The sequence below is a fragment of the Sphaerodactylus townsendi genome, linkage group LG11 (genome assembly GCF_021028975.2).
Source record: "Sphaerodactylus townsendi isolate TG3544 linkage group LG11, MPM_Stown_v2.3, whole genome shotgun sequence".
NCBI lineage: Eukaryota > Metazoa > Chordata > Lepidosauria > Squamata > Sphaerodactylidae > Sphaerodactylus > Sphaerodactylus townsendi.
In genome coordinates, this window is record NC_059435.1 from 59,876,650 (window position 1) to 59,899,779 (window position 23,130).

At 41.9% G+C, this 23,130-nt stretch overlaps 1 protein-coding gene across 10 annotated transcripts in view; it reads left to right on the plus strand.

The window, feature by feature from the left end:
• Positions 1 to 23,130, plus strand: part of SVIL (supervillin) — a 165,081-nt gene that overhangs the window by 83,462 nt on the left and 58,489 nt on the right. For 8 of the 10 annotated variants that reach the window (XM_048510552.1, XM_048510547.1, XM_048510553.1 and 5 more), the window contains 8 exons: positions 2,751 to 2,817; positions 8,098 to 8,189; positions 13,623 to 13,680; positions 13,804 to 13,955; positions 14,803 to 15,460; positions 18,169 to 18,252; positions 21,214 to 22,065; positions 22,473 to 22,643. In XM_048510552.1, coding sequence (XP_048366509.1) covers positions 13,673 to 13,680; positions 13,804 to 13,955; positions 14,803 to 15,460; positions 18,169 to 18,252; positions 21,214 to 22,065; positions 22,473 to 22,643 — 1,925 coding nt within the window. In that variant the 5' untranslated portion in view covers positions 2,751 to 2,817; positions 8,098 to 8,189; positions 13,623 to 13,672. The remainder of the gene's footprint in view (positions 1 to 2,750; positions 2,818 to 8,097; positions 8,190 to 13,622; positions 13,681 to 13,803; positions 13,956 to 14,802; positions 15,461 to 18,168; positions 18,253 to 21,213; positions 22,066 to 22,472; positions 22,644 to 23,130) is intronic. The other 2 variants (XM_048510548.1, XM_048510554.1) reach the window with 2 other exon arrangements.

Below are 23,130 nucleotides of genomic sequence, written 5' to 3' on the forward strand. Positions count from 1 at the left end.
CTGTGACTAGTTAAGGAACCAGCTAGTGATTTTTTTTCCTCACAAATACCACTTTGAAGAGAATATCGAGTGTGCTTTTTAACTTAAAAAACCAGAATAGCTGTCAGTCCTCTTGGGAGAGCCCAGAAAACAGAGCTGTATTAAACTTTGTTCAACAGCCATATGTGATTTAATGCTGAATGCATTATATTTAAGCAATAGTTTTGTTTTCCTTCCTCACACTTGCTGTCAAGAGGGTGTATGGTCAGCATTGAAACTGTTGAGGCGGAATATTATAGCATATAAAGACTTTCGGAATTCGCTACATAAAATGCGCTCCGAACCATTTCCCAGTTTTTAAGGTGCTGGTGGGTTTTGTTTGCCTTGAAATGTAGGATGATGCCTTAAGGGCAATGAAGAGACAAGTAATGATATCTCATGGGAACTCTTGCTGTATGATCTATGTCCCAGATACCTTCATATCTCTCCAGTGATCCAAGAGTGCCTCTTGTTCCGCTTAGGTCCAGAGCACAAAATTTCTCTGTGGCCTATTTGAGATTTTCAGGATGGAGAGAAGTTTCCATACCAAAAGCATATATAGGGCTATACACCATTTAGAACTACTATAAATTGTTGTGCATGCCTGGTTTCACTTTAACCAAACTCATACACTGCTAAGAGAATTATTAACAGCTGCTCTGCCCAATAATTTTAAGCCATTTTTTGTTATGGTACTGACTTTCAAACTGAGTACAATATTGATAAATCATTTTGAACATATGGCTTGGATACTTGATTTTTTTAAATCAAGGTAGCCTTTTCTAAGATATACTTAATTTTCCATTTACTTGAGGGAAAAACTAGATAGTATTATAATAAAGAAATGGGGGAAATAGTGAAGCTAATTGGTTAGAATTATGCTTACTTGCTGATGAGATTTCTAAAACGCTGATTGTTACTGTCTGTTCCAGTTAACTTGAAACTGTGCTTGATGCACATCTATCCAACCTTGCTATAAATTCTAGTCTGTATCCTCCTGTCCAACAAGCAAAGTTTGAAAATTTCCTCTAATGAGCCTTCTTCCCACTTCCAGCCCCAACTACCTCACAAGGTGTTTGTTGTGAGGGGGGGAAGGGCAAGGAGATTGTAAGCCCCTTTGAGTCTCCTACAGGAGAGAAAGGGGGGGGTATAAATCCAAACTCTTCTTTTTCTTCTTCTCTTAAATTGGAAGCGGTCTCCTTCATCCACAGGAGCGCCCTCCCACTAAAGTAGGGCACTGCCAACTGTTTTGGTTGGAAAAGGAAGTCAAGAAACTTCTGCATGTGGATTGGGGAAAAAACCAAAGCATTACTCTTTTATTTAGCAAATTATGATGTTAATAATTACTAATTAGGTGCCATCAAGTGTCAACCAATTCATGGGAACCGCAGGCACATGGGGGTTTTAAGGTGAGAGATGAACAGAGGTGGTTTGCCATTGCCTTCCTTTGCGTAGCAACTCCATTCTCACTTGGTGGTCTCTCATCCAGATATTAACTGCGGCCAATCCTGTTATCTTCTAAGCTCTGAGGAGATCAGGCTAGGCAGGACTATCGGGTTGCTGATAATGTTGATTGTTATTTAGTACTTAGTACTTGTATGTTTTGGGCCCTATTTTTGGCGGGAAGCTATCTGCCCCACATTCATCCACAAATAGTGAGATGAAGGGAGGGGAGTAAGAGATCATGTAAAAAATTAAAAGACAAATTCATTTGGAAAGTCTGAGAAATGCCGCTATATTTTGCCACGTATGGGGGAACATGTGACACATCTGTGTTTTTCTTATTTACAACTCCAAGCTGCTTATCACATCACTTCCTGCCCCCACTTTGCCTCTTTATCTCTACAACAATCCTTTGAGATAGTTTAGGCTAAGAGTGGCCCAAGGTCATCCAGCAAGCTTCTGTGGCCGAGTGGGGATTTGAACCCAGTTGCCCCAATCTTAGCCTCACCACTGTGTCACTTAAACAAACAGGGTTCAAGTATGAGTAAGCCATGCAAGAACAATACAAGTATCAATAAGCCATACAAGAACATCAAACCAAGAACCCAGAGGAAACGCAGTGAATTGTATCATAGTGCACCAAACCCAGAAACAACTGAAGTAAATAAATACACTATAAACAACCACAGGTTAGAACCTCATAAAATATAACAAGGTACTCTATAACCCAGAGAATCAGTCCTTAAAGTGATAGCATCCTAATTAGAACTGTCACTTTAAGGACCGATTCTCTGGGATACACCGTACATTGTTATATTTTTATGTAGTTCTAACCTGCAGTTGTTTATAGTGTATTTAGCCTTTTCTGTGTTTAGTGCACTACAGTAAAATTAATTGCATTTCTTTTGGAGTCATGTTCTTGTACAACTACTTTGCCACCCCAGCTTTCAGTGCTATGAGTTCTGTCAAGCAGATTTTCCCCAAGCAAACATTGTATTTATTCCTGAAGTTCTCACTATTGTCTGCTTATTTGCCTTTCATGGGGGCCAAGTAAACTAAAAGTATTTTGAAGTAATTTACTGGTTGCGACCAGTTTTCTTTTCATAAATAAAAGTTTCCCCTCTCAGTCACTCTGTTCTGTTTTCCCTCCAAAGCATTGTCTGTTTTTGTTGTATGAATAATATCACTGAAGTTTAGTCTACTTTGCACATACAAAACATTCTACTGTTCACGTGCTGAATTTTTTTCTCATTGAACCTTGTTAATACAGGTGTTTTTTTCTTTTCTAGATTTTAACAAGGAAAATTTGGTCCAGTATAAAACTCCAAAGTTACTTCAAAGGAGAAGGACATTAAGGTGAAACACTCTTTTTAAATGTTTGATGTTCTTGTTAGTATGTAGTGAGAGCACGGAATAGGCAACATCATGTTTATATATGACCAAAAAACAAATACCAAACCAGCGGTCTGTGACGCTAAGTCAAATGGCACTTAATTTATTGCAGTGGTAAGCTTTAGTGATCTAGATGCATTCTGGAGGTGTTCAGGACATATATGTCTACATCAGCTTTTCCACTTTCTGAACATTTTGTGTCATACTTTCTGGATCTTGGAGGTTATACCTGAGCAACTAAGGTGATTACTGTAGATATCTGGGTTGGTATGCATTATAGGGGCAGCAAAGAAATGGCGAGTGTATTCAGAAAGATACCCAATCAGAAGTCATCCTACCTCCTGTTGCGACGGTCATTGTTTATGTAAAACATTTACATCCAGTTTTTTCCACAAAAGGACTCAAGCAGCTCATAGTAATACAGTAAACCAATAATAATTATCATCAATGAGACAAAAGGCCAGGAAAAGTGGACAGTTGTCAGTCTTACTGTACATTTTCAAAAGACCAGTTGTGCTAGATCAGAGCAGTTCGCTGTCTATTCCCTCATCTTGAATGCCCATGGAGGGCTTACAAGCAGGGTATGGAATGGGATGACAGCCTTTCATGGAAGATAGGTCCATCAGTGGCTACTATACTTTTTTCCACTGAAAGATGACAGTAGAATTCTACGTTAATCTGCCATTTCCTGGACTTCCTTTGTTCTAGAATGTTCTGCTTGAGTCCTAGTGGCTAACTAGTTCTGTCCCCAAGGCACTAGGATCCAAGTGGAGCATTCTAGAACAAAGGAGGTCAAGGAAATGGTGGATTAAGAAGAAGAAGAAGAAGAGTTGGATTTATATCCCCCCTTTCTCTCCTATAGGAGACTCAAAGGGCTTACATACTCCTTACCCTTTCCCCCTCACAACAAACACCCTGTGAGGTAGGTGGGGCTGAGAGAGCTCAGAAGAAATGTGACTAGCCCAAGGTCACCTAGCTGGCGTGTGTTGGAATGTACAGGCTAATCTGAATTCCCCAGATAAGCCTCCACAGTTCAGGTGGCAGAGTGGGGAATCAAACCCGGTTCCTCCAGATTAGAGTACACCTGCTCTTAACCACTACGCCAAAGATTACAATTCTACTGTCATCTTTCAGTGGAGAAGAGTATAGCTATGATGACTATATGGAACTTCCACATTCAGAGGCAGTAATTTTTTTTTACATTGTTACAAAGCCTAAAGGACAAAAGAATGGGAATCATTGTACCGTGCTTGAATAGGTTGTTCCAAAACAACTATGTTTCTACTATGGATGCCCAAGAGGTCAACACCAAATCTTGCATGCCTATACTAGGGAATGGAGATGAAACATGGAAGGAATGATTGAAGTTGCTTCACAGCTGTTATAGTGAGAGATGGTCTTTTAAGTGTTCAGGTCCCATGATGAAGGGCTTTAAAGGTAAGGACCAGCACTTGAACTGAACCCTGAAGCGACTAGAGAGCCACTGCAGCAATTTAAAAATGAAAGCAATGCATGCAAAGTGAATGGCTCAAAAGGAGAGGATAATTCCCAAGCTGAATAAAGTTCAGGGAGTGGAGACAACATCTTTGGGCATCATACCAGTTTCTAGCTTTTTAAACGATCTGGGTCTAGCAGAGGTCCCAAGTTCTCAACCAAATCTATCAAAGAGAAGGCCTGTACTCACAACACCTCCATGTATTGACTGGACATGTGGAGAAGGAGAAGAGGGCCAAGTGTGATGGAAAAGATGGAAAAGATTTTGTTTTGATTGTCTAGTACTCTCATTTTAATTACCATTCAATATATGTGTCCAGCATAACGTCTATAAAAATGGCTTATGATAATGCAGGTTTTCCTTGAGATTTGAGATAAAGATTGAGTTTTGGAAAGGACATTTAGGTTAATAGGACAGCTATTAAATGGCTGCATCTTACAGTAGTAAAGAAAAATCTTTCTTTTCCTTTTCATCTTTGGTCAGACTGCCAGCCATGTAACAGGAGCTGTGCCGGGTAGCTTAGCAATCCATTTAAAATTAATTTCCAAAAGGCAAGGATTGGAAATATTGACCCTTTTGGACATGGTTTTGTTGCTGTTTTGCTAATGCTGGAGTACTATGGAAATGTTTGCAGGATTTCTTTAAAATAAATAGCAATTTGTAACTTGTTTTATTCGATACTTGTGATTGTTTTCATAAACTGCAATCAGAAGATATCTTCCAGCTGAGGAAGCTGGAAGTGATTATTTTCTGGCTGCTGTAAAGTTATGTAGAGCTGATGGATTTTTAGGAGAGAAAGGTAGGAAAAATTTTGTCATCACCTCTTTTATTCATGCCAGAAAGAGAAAAAATGCAAGAAAGGTGAAGAACACAGATCTTTCAAGCCTGATACAGCTGATTAAACTAGAAATTCAGACTGCACAGATAGTCAAATATGATCATTCAAGAAGCTGTTGTCCTACTTACTCTTGAAGATTGAGGAATCCATTAATAACTTTTAGATTGGGGTTATTATTAATTCTCCTGAGGGATGGATTTGGGTCTATTCATGCTATTAGCAATTTAAGAATCTTACTGTTCTGAACAATTAAAACTGTTCCCAAAAGGCATATCAAAAAACTGTTAGATGTAGAACAAGGAGGGATTCTCTAAATAAAACCTGGAATTGATCCATTAATGGAAGGGAGAAACTGACTTTTATCAGTTTCCCCCCTTCAATTACAGACCCCCTTAGGTCCCCTGTCACCCAGTTTACAGGGTTGCATTGGGACAGAGGTGACAAGATGGTCCTTGTTGGCTCATGGAAATCCCTTCCACCAGAGCTGGATCCAGCCCATGATGATAAATGCTACACTGGTAAAACCAGTGTTTCTAAACACATTGTGTGGTAGTGGGAATTCATACTTTACCATGTACTAAAATGAATGTATGCTTTTTAAAGATAGCAGTACTGTTCAAATTATAGAATATTGTGTGCCTTTAAAATAGAAATTTGATCTAGATAGATCTGCCATGATAGAGGATGCATATTGCTATTTGAACAAATATATTAATTTCCTAATGATCATGTCCAGAACTTTTTCAACCCTAATTTGGATTAATTAAAACATCATAATTAGCATAAATCTGCTTGCAAAGAATCACAGAATCCTAGAGTTGGAATAGACCTCAAAGGCCATCAAGTCCAGCCAGTGGTGGGATTCAGCAGGTTTGCACCTCTTTGGCAGAACCGGTTGTTAAAATGGTGCTTGTAAACAACCAGTTGTTAAATTATTTGAATCCCACCACCGGAACCGGTTGTTAAATTATTTGAATCCCACCACTGAGTCCAGCCCCCTGCAATGCAGGAACACACAGTCAAAGTACTCCTGACAGAATCAGTTCCCAATATTTTGCTTTATATTGGGTTAATGACTTTGAGTGCCTGGGGCTGCAATTTGAATGACCTTGGGGCACATCATTGAGGTGAATGCAGAGGTGTAGCTCCAAGGGGGAAGGGGGTTGCATGACGCGCTAGGCGTGCCCCTGTGGGAGTGGGGGGGCGGAGGATGCACCGGTGCACCGGATGCTTCCCCCCCCCCTTGCTATGCCTCTGGGTGAATGTGGGATAGTTTGCCTAACCCCTGTGCAAGACGTTATTCAAAATGTCCAAATGTTGTTTTTCAGACCATTTCAAAGCATACTTATAAGTTAATGGAAATTTTAAGCTGCAGGAATTTGTGATGGGTAATAATCATTGCAGAGTAATTAACATTGAAGAAAAGGATATGATCTCATATTTAGAACTTATTATTATCAAAGAATTATCAAACTTATTATTATCAAATTATGGTAAGACCTTGTGAGGATTATAACACAGGGGGTTTATAAAATCAGAAAGATAAATTATGTCGATCTGAAGGACTGGCAAATGACTGAAAAGCTTATTGCTTGGTGATGGGCAGGAAAGAATATTAAGAACACTTCAAGATTTTTGTCCATACAAATGTCAGGAATATTGTGAAGAAAATAATGATTTTTTAAATACTCTGCTGCAAAACTGAAAGATCTACTGACACAGGGCCTAAAGTGGATATATATATATATTTACACAAGCTAGTCCTGAGACTTTCTGGGAAAATTTTTGTCAATCAACCAACCCTTCCACCAGTGATGTAGGTATAGATTTTTAATGGGGTGGATTCAGTGGCTGAGCTGACTTTCCAGCTGTTCCGTTCCATGCATTGTTTCAAGCAAGCCAGACATGTAATGGGAGGGGTTTGAACCTGTGGACACCCCCCCCCCCATTTACCTATGTCCCTGCCTTCTGCCAAGGAGTTTATGGCAGCTTATATGGCGCTTCCATTTTCCCTTACAACAACTCCGTGAGGCAGCTAAGACTGAAAGAGAGTGAATAGGCCAGTGTCATCCAGTGAGATTCATGGCACCTACCTCACATGGTTTTCATTGGAGGATAAAGAGGAGCTCCTTGTTGGGAGAGGAAGGGAAAGGGGTTTGCAAGTCCCTGCGAGTCTCCTTACAGGAGAGAAAGAGGGACATAAAACTAAACTCTTCTTCTATTTCACATCCCATCTATCTCTGTGGACCTGCCTGCAAGCAATGTGCTTGGTGCTTTCTCTCTGTTGCTGGTGTGGGCGGGGAAAAATGTAGTCCAAAGCTGTTCTTTGTTTTCTTGTTCTCCTGTCCTTCCTTCCTTATAGCATGTGTAAGCAGAGCCTTCCCTAGCAGGTGTAGCCCCAGAAGATGGAATGGTTCACATGTACAAGGCACATGTTGATATGACTGACTTACAAAATTTTACCGAACCTGAAAACTGAAAAGGAGTGAGGTGATCCATTGATTGATGTAAAGCAGGAAAGTTATGCTCAGGGAGATCAGGGAGATCCATCCTGCTTGGTAGAAAGACTATTTAAATGTCCTAGTTGGACAGTGCTCCTGTCAGATGCATCTCTTTCCTTGTTGTCTTTTCTACTTCCTTGTTGGTTAAGGAAACAAAGCCAGCAAGAGAACAGAATGAACAGTTGGACTGGAAGATTTCTGACAATGCCCATGTTTTGGCAACAAATCTGCTAACATTTGCAGCATATGCTTTTACAAATTCACCCTGCTCATGCCAGTCCTCGATTAGCAAATTTCCGGCAGAACATCTCTGCTGTCTACAATTAAAATTGTCTAAGTACTTTAGTGTCATCTAATTTATAGCTGAAAGTTGTATAGCAGTGCTAAATAACGCTGTGATGCTGTTCCAGTTTTCAGAAAGAGTTTTCATTGGAGGATAAAGAGGAGCTTGCAAATAGCACAAAGGACATTGATGCCAACCTTTTAGCAGTGCTGCCAAAAGGTGAGTCAAGTGCTGGGTTTTGAATACTGGTGGGTTTTTAAAAATGTCATTGAAAAACTGGTCACAGGTTTGCATATCTTTATGACTGCCATATTAATTGGTTTTCTGAAGGACATGCATGAAAGGTAGAAGGTTTATTTTTCCAGTTTGACATATTGCTGAAATAAGTGGTCAGATGTATTCCATGTGTAAGATTTCTAGCAAGGGCTGTTCTTTTTTGCCTTGGGGCAAAAGGTGGACATGAAGTCTGCAAGTGCTTTATGAGTTCCAGGTGGGTAACCTTGTTAGTCTATTCTGGAGGAAGCAAACGAGAGTCTTGTGGCACCCTAAAGGTTTTTATTCCAACGTAAATTTTCATGGACTATTCCAACAGATGCTTTGCGTGTAGCAAACAAATAGCAATGTAGTAAAATGCTACATGCCGAGTAATTAATGTGAGTGTTTAGGAACTTCTGCATTGTAAAGGTTTCTAGTCTGTTAATTCAATCCCTTCCCTAAAGGAGGGTCACAAGATTGCTGGACCACTTCAAACAAACCGCTTAGTGCACAACCCTAAGGGGCATGATACATGTGTACCACTAAAGGTGTTTATGGAGTAGTAGCTCCAAATACCTCTTGCAAGTAAGCTAAGCCATATATTGCAGCAAAGCTGAAATTTTCACAGGAGTTGTCACTTCAGAGTCCAGGAGCATGAAAACCTCTCTTGCTGTCTACAGTCAGGTTGCCATTGCAGGCCCTGGGGCAGGCCAGAGTGTGGGGAACTGGAGGCACAAAGCTTGTGCCTGGGGGACCAGGTGATCCAGCAAATCAGTGCTTCCAGGTCTCAGCATAAGTAGGCTAATTGGACCCAGCTGCACTGCTGAAAAGTGATGGAGCCTGAACTGTGCTCTCACCTGGATTCTGCAAGGAAGTAGTAGAGAGCAGCAGTGGCGTAGTGGCTAAGAGCAGGTGCACTTATCTGGAGGAATTGGGTTTGATTCCCAGCTCTGCCGCTTGATTCATATATCAAAGTTAACAATTAGATAGATTGTAACAATTGTTAAGATACATAGTTTATGTCATGTGTGACAGGTAATATGTATTATGATTTTTTTTCTCTGTTCTTCTTAAAGTCATGATGGTCTATTTTAGGAGAATTATAGTATTTTATTGTACCTCTATGAATATGTAGCTTTTACAAAATAAAATAAATAAATATATATATGAAAAAAACATAAAATCCAGTTAAAAACACATAATGAACACTGTGAATCTCCCCGTGCCACTGAGTGAGTACACTAATTTGCAGGAAATAGTAAAGCTCTAATCTGGAGAAACCGGGTTTGATTCCCAGCTCTGCCGCCTGAGCTGTAGAGGCTAATCTGGGGAATTCAGATTAGCCTGTGCACTCCTACACACGCCAGCTGGGTGACCTTGGGCTAGTCACAGTTCTTCTGAGCTCTCTCAGCTCCACCTATCTCACAGGGTGTTTGTTGTGAGGGGGGAAGGGCAAGGAGATTGTCAGCCCCTTTGAGTCTCCTATAGGAGAGAAAGGGGGGATATAAATCCAAACTCCTCCTCCTCCTCCTCTTCTTCTTCTTCTTCATAGCATTATAAGATTGCACGCCTACTATTCTGACACTTTGTCTCCTTTGAACTACCTGAGCCTAGACATTCCTCAGCTTCCTTTCCCACAGAAAGTGGGTTGTGAGAGGCCATCAGTCTGGTTTCACATCCTGCCCAGTGGAGGTCTGGGGGCTATTTTAGGGGCTGGTGGTGAGGCCTCTCTTGCAGGCGCTGTTAAGGGTGGATTCTAGTACTGCTGGACCATTGTCAGCGGGCACCTCAGGTGTGTGGGTCCTCCCTGAACCTCTTGACCCTCCTCAGCCATCGGCCGTGACTCCTCGGCTAAAAACTCTGAATCCAAGTCACTGGGCTGGTTAGAGGGTGCCATGACAAAAGAAGTCCACCGCTCTTAACCGCTAACCACACTGCCCAGAATTAGTCCATTTGTATTCCTGAGTCATCCATTACCACAACAATTCTTTGAAAGTGGCTGGTTTTTGTGCCCCTTGCCAAAACTGTTTAAATTCCATAGCGTAATTAAAAGTTTAGAGTTCTGCACCAAAGAATATTATGCGAAGTTGTTATAAGAATGTATTAATGTGGAATTTTCTAGGACCCAATTTGGGTCTGCTCGTGGAAGGAGCCGCCAAAAGGTTGTAATTACTTTTGCTCTTAAAATAGCCTGTACAGCACTGTCATGTGACTTGGGTCTAAGTGGATCCTTTCTCCTGTCTTAAGAACTGCAGCTACAATATAGGGTATTTATCAGTTAGATAGAAGACTGATCCTTCCTGAAAATTAGAGCTGTTTGATAGGAACAAAATACGAACAAAAATGTCGTGTCTCTGTGTCGGTCCTTAGATTTCTCTGACGGGCACATATTTCACCGGCAGAAATGTTACTGGTGTCATGAATCTGGTCGCTTTCAGAACTCAAAGTCTGAGTCAATTTAGTGCAAAATTTTCCCAGCTTTAATACCCTGGACAGCCTTCTAAAACATATTCTAGAACAGCCCCCCTCCCCCTTGTTGATTTGGGAATTTTGAGAAATGTTAGTGAGTGCCACCACAAATGCCTGCAGTGGGAAGTGAGACCAGTGACAAAATGACTGCCCTGTGGAATAGTCCCAACCTAACCTTGACTGTCCTCAATCTGTTGCTTACAAGGCATCGGTTGTCGTTTCCATGCATTATTCAAAATTCTCAGGCCCTGTTGATAATGGCAAATCTCCCTCGAAATGACATAACTTCAAACTTTCTAAAATGTTGTTTCCTCTCCTGAAAAGGTTGCACGTTCTGCAGTCACACTGGGGCAATGTGTGCAACTCAGCTGTGTTCTTGGTGTTAAAATCTACACTGATATTCAGATTGTGTCCACACATCTGTCTGTAAAAATGTTTCTCAGATCACATAAAAGCTGAATATGCAGGTGGTCTGAATTAATAACATACACATTAAAGGACAAAAAACATTTTAGGGGCAGCAGTGGCATAGGCAGCATTTTAGGAGCAGCAGTGGCGTAGGAGGTTAAGAGCTCATGTATCTAATCTGGAGGAACCGGATTTGATTCTCCGCTCTGCTGCCTGAGCTGTGGAGGCTTATCTGGGGAATTCAGATTAGCCTGTACACTCCAACACATGCCAGCTGGGTGACCTTGGGCTAGTTTCTTGGAGCTCTCTCAGCCCCACCTACCTCACAGGGTGTTTGTTGTGTGGGGGGAAGGGCAAGGAGATTGTAAGCCCCTTTGAGTCTCCTGCAGGAGAAAGGGGGGATATAAATCCAAACTCCTCCTCCTCCTCCTCCTCCTCCTCCTCCTCCTCCTCCTCTTCTTCTTCTTCTTCTTGGTTTAGTAGTGTTTTTGGGGAAAGGGTAATATTCTGAATGTAAGCAAGTCTGAATTTGCTTACATGCAACATAAGAGGCAACTGTGTGATGGCTTGGCAGGCTATCTGTCAGCTCAGTTAAAGGGGGATGAAGGGACAAGTCTTCTTGGGGAGTGTCTGGCCGTGTATTGACCTAGGTAACTGATACAACTGTGAATAATCTGAAGTGTGGAAAGAGTGAAACAGGGCACCAACTAGGTCTGGGTCTATTTTTGTCTTAGTCTTGCTTAGGAAGGTGTTGGGGAGATACTCCACAAGGCCTATTCTCGTAGCAAGAACAGTACCAACAGACAAGTACTGTCTTGACCGAGTTTTGCTTTCTGTCTCCTTGGCAGGCTAATGGCCATGATAAGTATCTTTTTTTAAGCATTGACTAAAATCTTTCTATTGTATAGACCAGGGGTAGGGAACCTGCGGCTCTCCAGATGTTCAGGAACTACAATTCCCATCAGCCTCTGTCAGCTTGGCCATGCTGGCCGGGGCTGATGGGAATTGTAGTTCCTGAACATCTGGAGAGCTGCAGGTTCCCTACCCCTGGTATAGACGAACTATGATCATGGTTCCAACTGGGAAAATGACAAAGAATTTTGCATTCTGAGTATGAACCTAAGTAACAATTATTTTTTAGCCTTTGGCCTCCTAAAATTACTTAAGAATTATGGCCTCAAAGGAAATGGCTTCAGAATTATTTCCTTCAACATTTTTGCTTAGCCTTGGGATTGTTGGTGATCTAATGATCCAGTCAGTGAGATAGTGTTCTATCAGCTATTTTATAGAACATATATTTATTGTGTTTGTGTCTTGATCGGCCTGAGAGTGATTATTAGTTTTTCAACCCAAAGTTGGCAAACTCAGTTTAGCCTTACTTTTGTACATAGAGAAAGGAGTCTGCATAAAACTAGTGTGTGCAAACTGTGATGTTAAACTAGCTGCTGTCTTAAGTTCACTCTAAGGCCCTTTCCTCACGGGCCATAAACAGCGTCCTAAGGACGGCAAAAACACCATCCCTAGGGAGCTGTTCGCATGGGAGGTGCTGCTGCGTTGCAACAGCGCCGCCCTCAACCCCCCCCCCCAGCGGCGCAAAGATGCTGCTTTCAAATTGCTGTTTTTCGGAAGCAGCGTCTTCCAACCGCTGCCATGCGAACGGCAGCAGCTGGAAGACGCCATTTCCCCCCTTTCCTGAACGCCTTACCGTCCCCTCCGGCCTTCCGGCACGTTGCACAGGCCAGGGGACATGCCCCCCCCAACTCCAGAGCTGTCACACAGGGCAGGGGGAGTGTGTCCCCTGGCCTGTGTGATGCGCCAGAAGGCTGGAGGGGACAGTAAGGTGTTTGGGGGATGGCGAAGCCTCTGCACAGGCTGCGCCGTCTTCCCCACCCCTACCAGGACCGTCCGTGCGAACGGTCCCGGGGTGTGTGTCGGCATCGTTTATGCCGACCCACCCCCGCAGCTTGGCCATGCGGAAACGGCCTAAGCTTGGAGCCGAATGCAGTAGGCAACCAAATAGGGAATCCATGTCAAAAAATATATATCATTTTACTTCTGACAATAGATCAGGCAGGTAGAATCTGTATAATGCATGGTTTCAGCTTAAGGAATTGTGAGTGATCACCGATGTTACATAATATATTAATATGGATGGTTTACATATATTTACATTTATTGCCTGCTTTTTGTGTGCAGAACAGGAGCCCAAAAGTATTTACAATATTTCAGACCAGAAATATAACCAGCTTTATAAATCACAGGATATAAAATCATGTTAAATGTGCAGCCTTGTACTGTCTGTGATCACTTATGATCATGAAAGGGAAGACACATTCACAGTTTGCAAACAGTCTATAAAATATTTTCCTAAAGCAAGTGAACTAGGAAAGTCAAGGAAAAGACCCTCAAAGCTCACTGTTGTTGGATTTAAAAATTATTCCGTGTAAATCTAAGATTTTCTGTTCTGAGGACGTATAGTTTTGGATTTCTAATCTCTTACGGGCTTTTGTTTAATTTCAGTTTCTGAATTAAGAAAACTCTTTGAACCAAACAGGCAAGATATCTTGGAGATGAAAAGGTAATTCTTCGGCTTCCTTTACATTTATCAGAGCATAGATCATTTCTGTAACCTATACCTTTCTGAATTAATTTCAAGTTCAATAGGTCGCATTTCCAGCACAATATCTTCTGTCTTTCTCAGGAAAGAGAGGATAGCCAGGCGTTTAGAGGGAATTGAAAATGATGCCCAGCCCATTCTTACACAAAACTGTCCTGGTTTGGTTACTCACCGTTTATTAGAAGAAGATACACCAAGATATACGCGTGCGACCGATCCTTACAGCCCTCATTTTGGTAAGAAAGATGTTTCTGACGTACAGCATCATTGGGTCAGCTTATTGCTAGAGCAGATTTGAACTACTAGAAGTGCTGCTCAACTGGGAATGGGCAGTATACAATTGCTTCATGTATTTTTGTTGCTCTTTACTTTTTAAAGCATCATTGGCTCAAAACATGGGTTGAACATCAACTGTGTGCAGTAGGCTCGAGCTCATTGGTGTTTGGAATATGCTGCCACAGGAGGTGGTGATGGCCACTAACCTGGATAGCTTTAAAAGGGGCTTGGACAGATTTATGGAGGAGAAGTCGATTTATGGCTACCAATCTTGATCCTCCTTGATCTGAGATTGCAAATGCCTCAACAGACCAGGTAATTGGGAGCAACAGCCGCAGAAGGCCATTGCTTTCACATCCTACATGTGAGCTCCCCAAGGCACCTGGTGGGCCACTGCGAGTAGCAAAGAGCTGGACTAGATGGACTTTGGTCTGATCCAGCTGGCTTGTTCTTATGTTCTTATGTTCTCATTCAGAGTTTTGTGACCAGCAGATCTTTGAACACATGTTTCCCCAGACCTAGTTCAGTGCTCTAACCACTATACAACACCGGCTTTCAGTGTAGGAAAATAGTGGGGTTGAAAAAAAGAATTACTCTTACAAGGAATTCTGCTATTTCTTGGTGTACTTCTGCTAAGCTTGCTTAATGCTTTGTGATGTTCTGAGAAAGTAAAAGGATCCTAACATATAACTGCATATGACTAGAAGGGAATGAATGAGGAGAAGGTTTTGCGTGCACACAAAAAAGGTATATTCTTTGATGGAAGGTGAGGAAAAACTAATTTTTTTCTGGGTGTTTTTGTTACAGGAAGATCAAATGAAGACGCAACCTCAGATTCTTCACTAGAGAATCAGTCTAGGCCCAGCAGATATCCAGCAGAATCCATTGGAGGCAAAACAAGACCTTTGTATAGTCCAGCAGTCATGGATTCCCGGGGACTTGATTCCAAAGCGGAAAGGATAGCTAGATATAAGGCAGAGAGACGACGTCAGTTGGCTGAAAAATATGGCATCTCTATAGATTTAGGCGTGGACTCTGAATACTCATCCAAATATAGCAGAACAAGGAAAGATCAAGATGTGCCCGAGAAGAGAGTCCTGAAGAGTGAGAGGCGAGAGGATGAAAGCAAAGATTACAGTTCTGTGTATTCAGTGAGGAGTGGAAATAAGGAGGCGAGGATCGCTGCTCCTGAGTTGAAAGAGTATTCTGAGCAGGCAAGACCGAGTTCTCCAGAGTGGGAAAAGTTTCCATTGAAAGAAGATAATGAAACGAAAGCACCAGAGCCTAGTTCCAGTAGGCATGATTTATCCTCTGCGTTGGAGACATCTACGCCCTTGTCATTTCCTGGCCATGACTCCTCCCAGAATGAAGTGCCAAGTTCGCCAAAGCAAACTCGCAGGGTTTCCCTGACTTCACCAAAGCAGCTAGCTTCACCAAGTCATTCCCTCAGCAATACCAGATTAGGGTAAGTTTGCCGTTTCAGAGAGCGGTGCTGTCAGCATAGATGACCTCTGCTCTGACCATCTTCTTCTTATCATCTTAAAGGTTTTTTAAAAAGACAGTGGAATGTTAGCTTTTTAAAAAGTAGGAACAGGATTTAGTTACATGTTAAGATGTGTGAATTACTGCAGTTGTAAATATATTTAATTTGGGATTTATAGAAACAATACGAGTGTGGTGGGTAGAGAGAGGATTGGAAGATGATTTCAGTTATTTGAAATAGTAGCTGCTAGGGTTGCCAACACCAGCTAAGGAAAATCCTGGCAAGCTCAGCAGGGATGTGAAAATTTCTGGGGGGTTTTAAGCCAATGGGCCACACTGCACTTAACGCCAGCCAAAAGGCCGGCCTAAATGTGTGCGGCAGCCCACCAGGGCAATGCCGGCAAAGGCCAGGAGGGAGTCGACTAACGTTGGCTCCTCCCTTTTCCTCCCACTCCAGTGGAAGCGCAGGGACATTTCTCCAGTGTCCTGCGCTGTGTCCCACCGCTAGGGGAGGGCAGCAGCAGTTTCCCCTCTCCTTTGGAGTAAGTGCCCCAGAGAGGGTTAATTTGCCACCACAGCTGCCCCATTGCTCCCAGTGGTGAACACCCCCCCTTTGGTTGGGGCTCTTAAGGCTCCCTAAGCAAAACAAAGCCCAGTTTGGGGTGTGTATTTTCAGCAGATTTTTTTTCTGGATGGGGAGCTTGTTGAGAAAGGTAACAAACATTCTTTCAGCAAAAAGCATTGGCCTCACTCTGAACTGACTTTGTGGCTTCTGTGAGCACTGATTGGCTAGAATTAACCAAGGGGTGAGTTCAAGGATAAATGACCTTCCTGTGAACTGTGCTTGCCTTCAGTGACTCCAGGATATAGCCAAATGTGGTTCCAAACCACCTTTAGTCTCAAGATGTTCACTACATGATCATTGATAACAGGGATTATCCAGGGATGAAGAGGAGGGTCTAAGCAGGCTAGTGGACATGGCCAAAGCATGGCCAAAGCAACAAAAGGAAGGGGGGGGGAACCATGTGCAAATAAAGATACAATAAAATAAAGATAAAATAAAGAACACTGGCACACCTCAGGGTGGATCAAATCATGCAACCTTAATGCTTAGTGTTCTCAAAAGCAACATGCGTTCGCACATTAACAAGGAGACAATCTGAACATCCTGAATGTGTGTAAAAGGCAGAGTTGAAGAGTAGCAGGATTTCTTCGCAGCTGTGTCTTTAGAACCTTCACATGTAAACTTTTATATCACATGTAGCTTATTCCATCTGGGCCCAGGATGCAAAGGGTATTACCTTCTTACTTTAGTTTTAATTTCATCTCTGCTCTTTCTGTCGTGGCTTCATTTCTGAGGGCCACACAAGCCTCTGGGTGAGATGCCACCTCAAGATAAATCCGTGTTCGTTCTCCAGAGCCTCAAAGGAAACCCTGAGTCAGGCATTCTTTCCATTTGAGGCTTCACGATGGGTCACTGTGACCTTGGGCTTCTGTGATAGAGCAATTTGTGCTGGTTCACTCTGACATTAACCTCTCCAGCCCACAGGCCTGTCAATACCTTGTGAGCTTCTTGTGATGAGAATCGTGGCCGCTGAAGGGATGTAAATGTGTTTGTCATGGTTGTACGTTTCTGCATCTCTTGGGTGAACTCTGAAAATCAAATGTAACTTAGGTTTGCCAGTGAAAGTCCGAAAGCAAGCATTTGTTGTGAATGTTTGATCTGGTAACAGCTGATAGCAGTTTCATCTTGCTAGATGACTGTGAAGTTGTAAGAGAGATTGAGACTGGGTGTTGTAAGGATGTATAACTCTTTATTTGAATTGTAAGTGACTTGGTTTATTCCTTACAGGTATAATTTTTCTTCATATTTAACTAATGTCTTACTCCTTTGAAATGGAAATAACGATTAATCATCCTCCCTCTAAAATATCTTTATTAGTTTTGTTAAACCGGTGCATTTTGTTAGTTTAACGATAAGGTTTATACCTATTGTCTAGGGAGCAGTTTGTTCATTTATCAATATATAGTTTCACAAAAACACAAATAGGTGAGGATGTAGATATCTTGGAGACTGTAGGATTTAAAAGAAAAACTTTCACCAAGATCAAGCTATTCTGTATGTCTTCCTAAATATGTAAATACTTAGGTGTTCTCAAACTAGAAACCTTTTTTACATTTAAAAGCCCAAGTCTTGCCCTGAATCAGGCAAAAACTCTGTTTTTACAATGTATTGTCGAAGGCTTTCACGGCCAGATTCAACTGGTTGTTGTGGGTTTTCCGGGCTGTGTGGCCGTGGTCTGGTAGATCTTGTTCCTAACGTCGTTCGCTGGACACAGTGTATCACAGACTCCTCTCTGTGATAACACCTCTGAAGATTCCAGCCACAGATGCAGGCAAAACGTTAGGAACAGGATCTACCAGACCACAGCCCGGAAAACCCACAACAGTCTGTTTTTACAATTAAACTAGGGCTTATTCCGCACACGCAGAATAATGCACTTTCAAACTGCTTTCAGTGTTCTTTAAAGCTGTGCGGAAAGCAAAATCCACTTGCAAACAGTTGTGAAAGTGGTTTGAAAACGCATTATTTTGCGTGTGCGGAAGGGGCCTAGGAGTGGTATGGGGGGGATTGAGTGTGCATGCATTGACATATTTCCAGGAAAATTTCTGAACCTCTATTTTCTATAGTAGTGCAGGGAAAACAAAACCTGATTGGTTTCTTCAGAAAGATTCGGATGGTGATACAACTTCACTTATCAACTGGCCCTCCAGGTATCCTACCGAGTAGCTGTGTGACTCAATAAATAATAATCAGACTGTTATTTCTTTTCCCTATCACCACTTAACAAAAATCTTTACACTCATTAATGGATGTGAATTTTTTTTAAAATACAATTTATGTTTAATGAACTGTTCTGATTAAATTCCCCTCCTCCCCGCTTCCTTGGGTGGAATATTTATTTTTTCTCTCACTCATAACTAATTTATGTTTTGGTAGGGGACACTGGACATGTCCTTAACATTTGCTCCACAGCTATACAATCCTGGCACGAGCTAAATACCAGTCTCATTTTTCGCCCTGTCATTAACATGTTTCCCGTCCTTGCTGTTTGCAATGCGACAGAGTACTAGCCTGTGACATATTGCAGGCACTGAATGCAGGCACTTGCTCTGCCCACACCTTGTGGTTTTTTTGAATGCAAAGGATTGTGTCGTTGATGCATTGTTCTGTATTTCCAATTGCAAATATGCCAGCATTTCTCAAACTGGAGTCCGGGAACCCTGTAGGGTAGTCTAGGAAGTCCTTAACTCCTTTGTAAGGACAGAGACCAAGTGCCTGTTGTACCATCCAGCTAGCATTCAAATAGAGCTCTCTTAGTTTTCAAAGAACTGAAGCAAGAACGGAATTGGCTTCCCCCTCTTTTCGAAAGTCGGAGCTTGTGCTGCCACCTACAGTACCCTGGCTTCCTTGTCACCTTTGTAGGCTAGCCAGGACATTTGGTGATTAGTCGCTGGGCCCTAGAGACTCCAGCTGAGTGACCACAAGGAATACAGCCCTATTGCAATCATATTTACTTTCTGTATAAAACTGAACTGGCTTTCATTCTGTTTTCCATTCCAAAGGATTGCAGTATAAAGATAAAGAGAGATGTCACTTGGCATCCACAGATAACAGTCAACGGTAGTTTTCAGTGGAATACTAGAAGTTTGGGTTTTGGTGGTCCTGGTCTTTTTTTGCACCAGAACAGCTCTACAAGATTTTCCAGACTCCTGCTCAGCTTTAGAAGTTATCTAGAAGTTATCAATCAAAAGGTTCTTGCTGTCTTGGGAGCAAAGTCTCTTCCAGTAGACGTGAAATTGAGTAAAATCTGCAGGGGGCGGGGAGAGACTTGGGAACTGTGGCCCTACAGAACAGGTACCCTTGAAACCTGAGCTTTTAGGCCATGAATGAAGAAAACTATTTTTCTAATTTTTTCTTTTACACTGTAACTGAAAAGGGACTTGTATTTTTTTGTGGATGGAAACTTACGCAGGCATATGTGGCTTCACACACTGTCTGGCCGGATGTGTATATGCATGAGAGGACTTAGGAGGCCGTGAAACTTTTAAAATGTCTGTGGGGGTCCTTGGATTGCTAAAGTTTGAGAACTGCTGCCTTATGTGTTTCCATTATCAAATGGGGATGTGTGATCCTTGTAAAGAGTGTGGATGCAATAAACAAGTAAGTGCAAAAATGCATAAACCCTGTTGGTGAATACATTTATCCTTACTGATAATCCACTTGTAATAAGGACTTTTACTGATTTTTGTGGGAACTTGCATAAGATAAAATGCCTCAGCCTGCAGATAGCACAGGGACCCAGTGCTTGTGTAACACCGTAATCTCTGGGCCATGACTGAGGGGGAGGAAGACAGTGAGTCGGCCATGGTATCATGTCTAATTCTCAGTCCTCTTTTTCTCACGTTTGAACACCTTCAGCCATATTGACCATAGCCATAGCTAACCCATGCTTGCTACCAAGTTTCAAACCAGGTGAGACTTTAACTTTGGCTGAAGTCAGTGGTGATATGGACATGATCACATCTAGTTTGGCCTTAACCAATTTGGTGGAAGGGATGGAGCGCTCATGGTCCTGTGACCAAGTCTCCTAGCCATGGTTAAAATATAGAGTGGTTGTCTTGTGTATACATTGGGACCCTGTCCTTCAGTAGCAACTTTATTTTTTGGCAAGTACTATAGCTTACCAGAACTAGTTAGGTGCAAGTACATAAAAAGCTAAAAAGTTTCTTTAGTAAACAGCTGGCTTAAATTTGTAATCCTATATAATTGAATGGAAGTTGCTGGAATGTATTCCTGTTTAAGTAGATATAAGACGACATCAAAAATTTCCAGGAATTGGGGTCCGTTAATTGATTAGTTAATATCACTCTTTTCTTTTAAAACAATATCAGTATATTATATTTTCAGAACTAATTCAATGCCAAAGTAAAAGTTTGGTTGAAACGGATATCGCAAAATAATTTGAGAACAAAACGTTCCACAAAAAGTTTGCTCTCTTTCTTATCTCTCAAAGTAGGTTTTGCCATATTGAATTCACAAAAAGGAAGCATGTGTGTATTCAACTATGATAAATAGCATAAAACTTGCCTTTTAATTTACTTCTTGAGATTCAGTTCCCTCAGCCTCCCTTCTGATGGTTTAGAATTCAAATGGACTAATTCCTTTCTTCCACATTTCTGTATGATGTGGTCTTTTCATTCTCAGTGTGACTGTACTAAAAAAAAAGACTGAGAGGAAACCACCCAGTTTTTGTGGTGTCTAACAAAGTTAGTGCCAAAGTTCATAACTAGTTGCTTCATTTTGAAATATTTGCATTTCAACTATAACATAGGGAGCTGAAAAACTCATTTTCCTTTTGGGCATACTTAGCTCTTGTTTTCTCTTTCACACAGTAGACACAGAACTCTAAATTGCTCAAAGCACCTATTTAATTTTTGCAATACCTGAAAATAATTGGCCAAAAAGGGGGCTTTCTTGAAGTCAATCCTTTCCCATGTCAATAACTGTACTTTGAAAAATGGCACACAATACCACCTACATTGTTTAGTTGTTTACCTTCATGCTTAATACAGAGTTTTACTGGATCTTCCCAAAGTTGGTGCATGTTTTTATTTTCCTCCCAACTTAGTTACAACTGTGCCACATCTTTAATCAATTTTTCTTTCTTAAAGAGTAAAAGTTAGAGAGAAACTGGTGAAAGAGGAAAGTGCTCGTGGAAGCCCTGAACTTCTACCAGACACTGTGTCTCAGAGAAAGACCCGCCTTGTGCCTGTTAATTTCGTGCCTCTGCAGTCGGAAACGTCTGCTTTCCATAGGGTTGCCAATCAACCACTTGGTTTGGTACACCAACCAACACATGGCTACATCCAGCCTGCTGGAGTTCTTCATGCAGCTAAACTGGTGGTCTCTGAAGAGCCCAAAAGCAGCCCTCTTAGTAGCTTCCCTCTGGTGGCGATTGCCAAATTCCCCACAGACACTGCAGTGGATGGCGAAAAGAATGACTTGCATCAGAATTATGGATCGTCAAAGTTTGCAGTCTGCAGTTTACAAGCTGAGCAGGAAAGACCACCCATTTTGCCTTCCGAGATCCGTAGGCAAGGGAAGAGCAGAGAGCGCCACTTTGAAGGAGGTGAATATCAGAAGCTTGCAATTGGGAAGCCAAAGTCATTGGAACCAGAGCAGGAGCAGTTCAAACCACTGATGCCTGGTCCTTCCACGAAGACTTGGGAGAATGTTGAAAGGAGTGAAAGAGTGATGTATTTACAGAGTGCGAAAGGGAAAGTTCGGGAAGAGACTCCACTGAAATATAAGCTCCTCACTCGCTCTATGTCCGATCATACCGGTTCTCCTAAGCTAGAGGTTTTCAGAAATAAGGAGCCCATTGCCAAGAACGCAATGGAGTTTCAGAGCACCGAAGCCAAGATCCCCAATGGTGAGATTGCCATGGTTGACACAAAAGTCTCTGTTGCTCAACTTCGTAATGCCTTTTTGGAAACTGCCCATGCCAGCAAGAGACCTGAACTGTAGGTGACGTTTCTGATTGCTTTTGTTTTTGTTTTTGGTGTGGCGCTTGCACGTCCTTGGCGTAAATGGCACACAAAACTCAACATCAGTTGTGTCCTGCAGCCCTTCAGACACCCAATTCAACCCTCACTTTGTGTGTTTTGGAGCTTGAGTTGACTTAAATCCTTTTTATTCATTTGTGCTTCTGCTTGCTATGTGCAAGTTCTGATGTTGGGTCGCTGGAATGGAATGACCTGTACCCCTCTGTGCATGAAATTCTAGGAGCATGCGGAGTGATCTGTACTGGATTGAATTGACGGGATGCTTATATTTGTCCATCTTTCTTTCTCTGTGTCCCCCCCTTTCCCCCCCTTCTTCCTGTCATCTGTGTTTTGTCTCTCTGCACTTTCTGTGATTTGGTTAAAAGTGACTCTCAGTTTGGGATGCCAACATCAGGTAGTGGTGTGTCTGCCCATGCTGAACAAGAACGAGGGTCACGAAGGCCGAGACGCTATTTTTCTCCTGGGGAAAGTAGAAAGACTTCTGAGAGATTTAGGACTCAACCTATAACTTCTGCAGAGCGAAAAGAAACTGATAGGTAGGCATTTGTCCAGCCGAGTACACTGGGTTAGCATTATCAAGGAAAATATATCATGCTGTGTACTCTGAGGAACTTTCAGTGGCACTGCACAGTCATTCAGAAAGTCTAGTTTCTCCAAGGTCCTGAATTTCTGTTCCTTTGTGTAGGATAAATATTATTTAACTCAAGCTTGGCAATTTAAAAAAAATGAAAATAAAAGCGTTCTTTGAAAGTTAACGTAATTGTTTGTACCTGTCACAGACAAATATATCTGTATGCACAAAAGCATTAAAATTACATTGTAATGTGTTTGTATATGGATCAGTTGTCAAAAAACCCCTAGAAACTACAAATCAGTGCTACATAGAACAGTGATTGTCAGAATATTTTTAGCTTTTTAATGAATTCTCTTTCATGCACCTTTCACTTGGCTGGATTTGCTTGCCCTCCTGCTTTTGAGTTGTAAATGATACAGTATTGAAACTTGGAGCAACTCTTATTCACT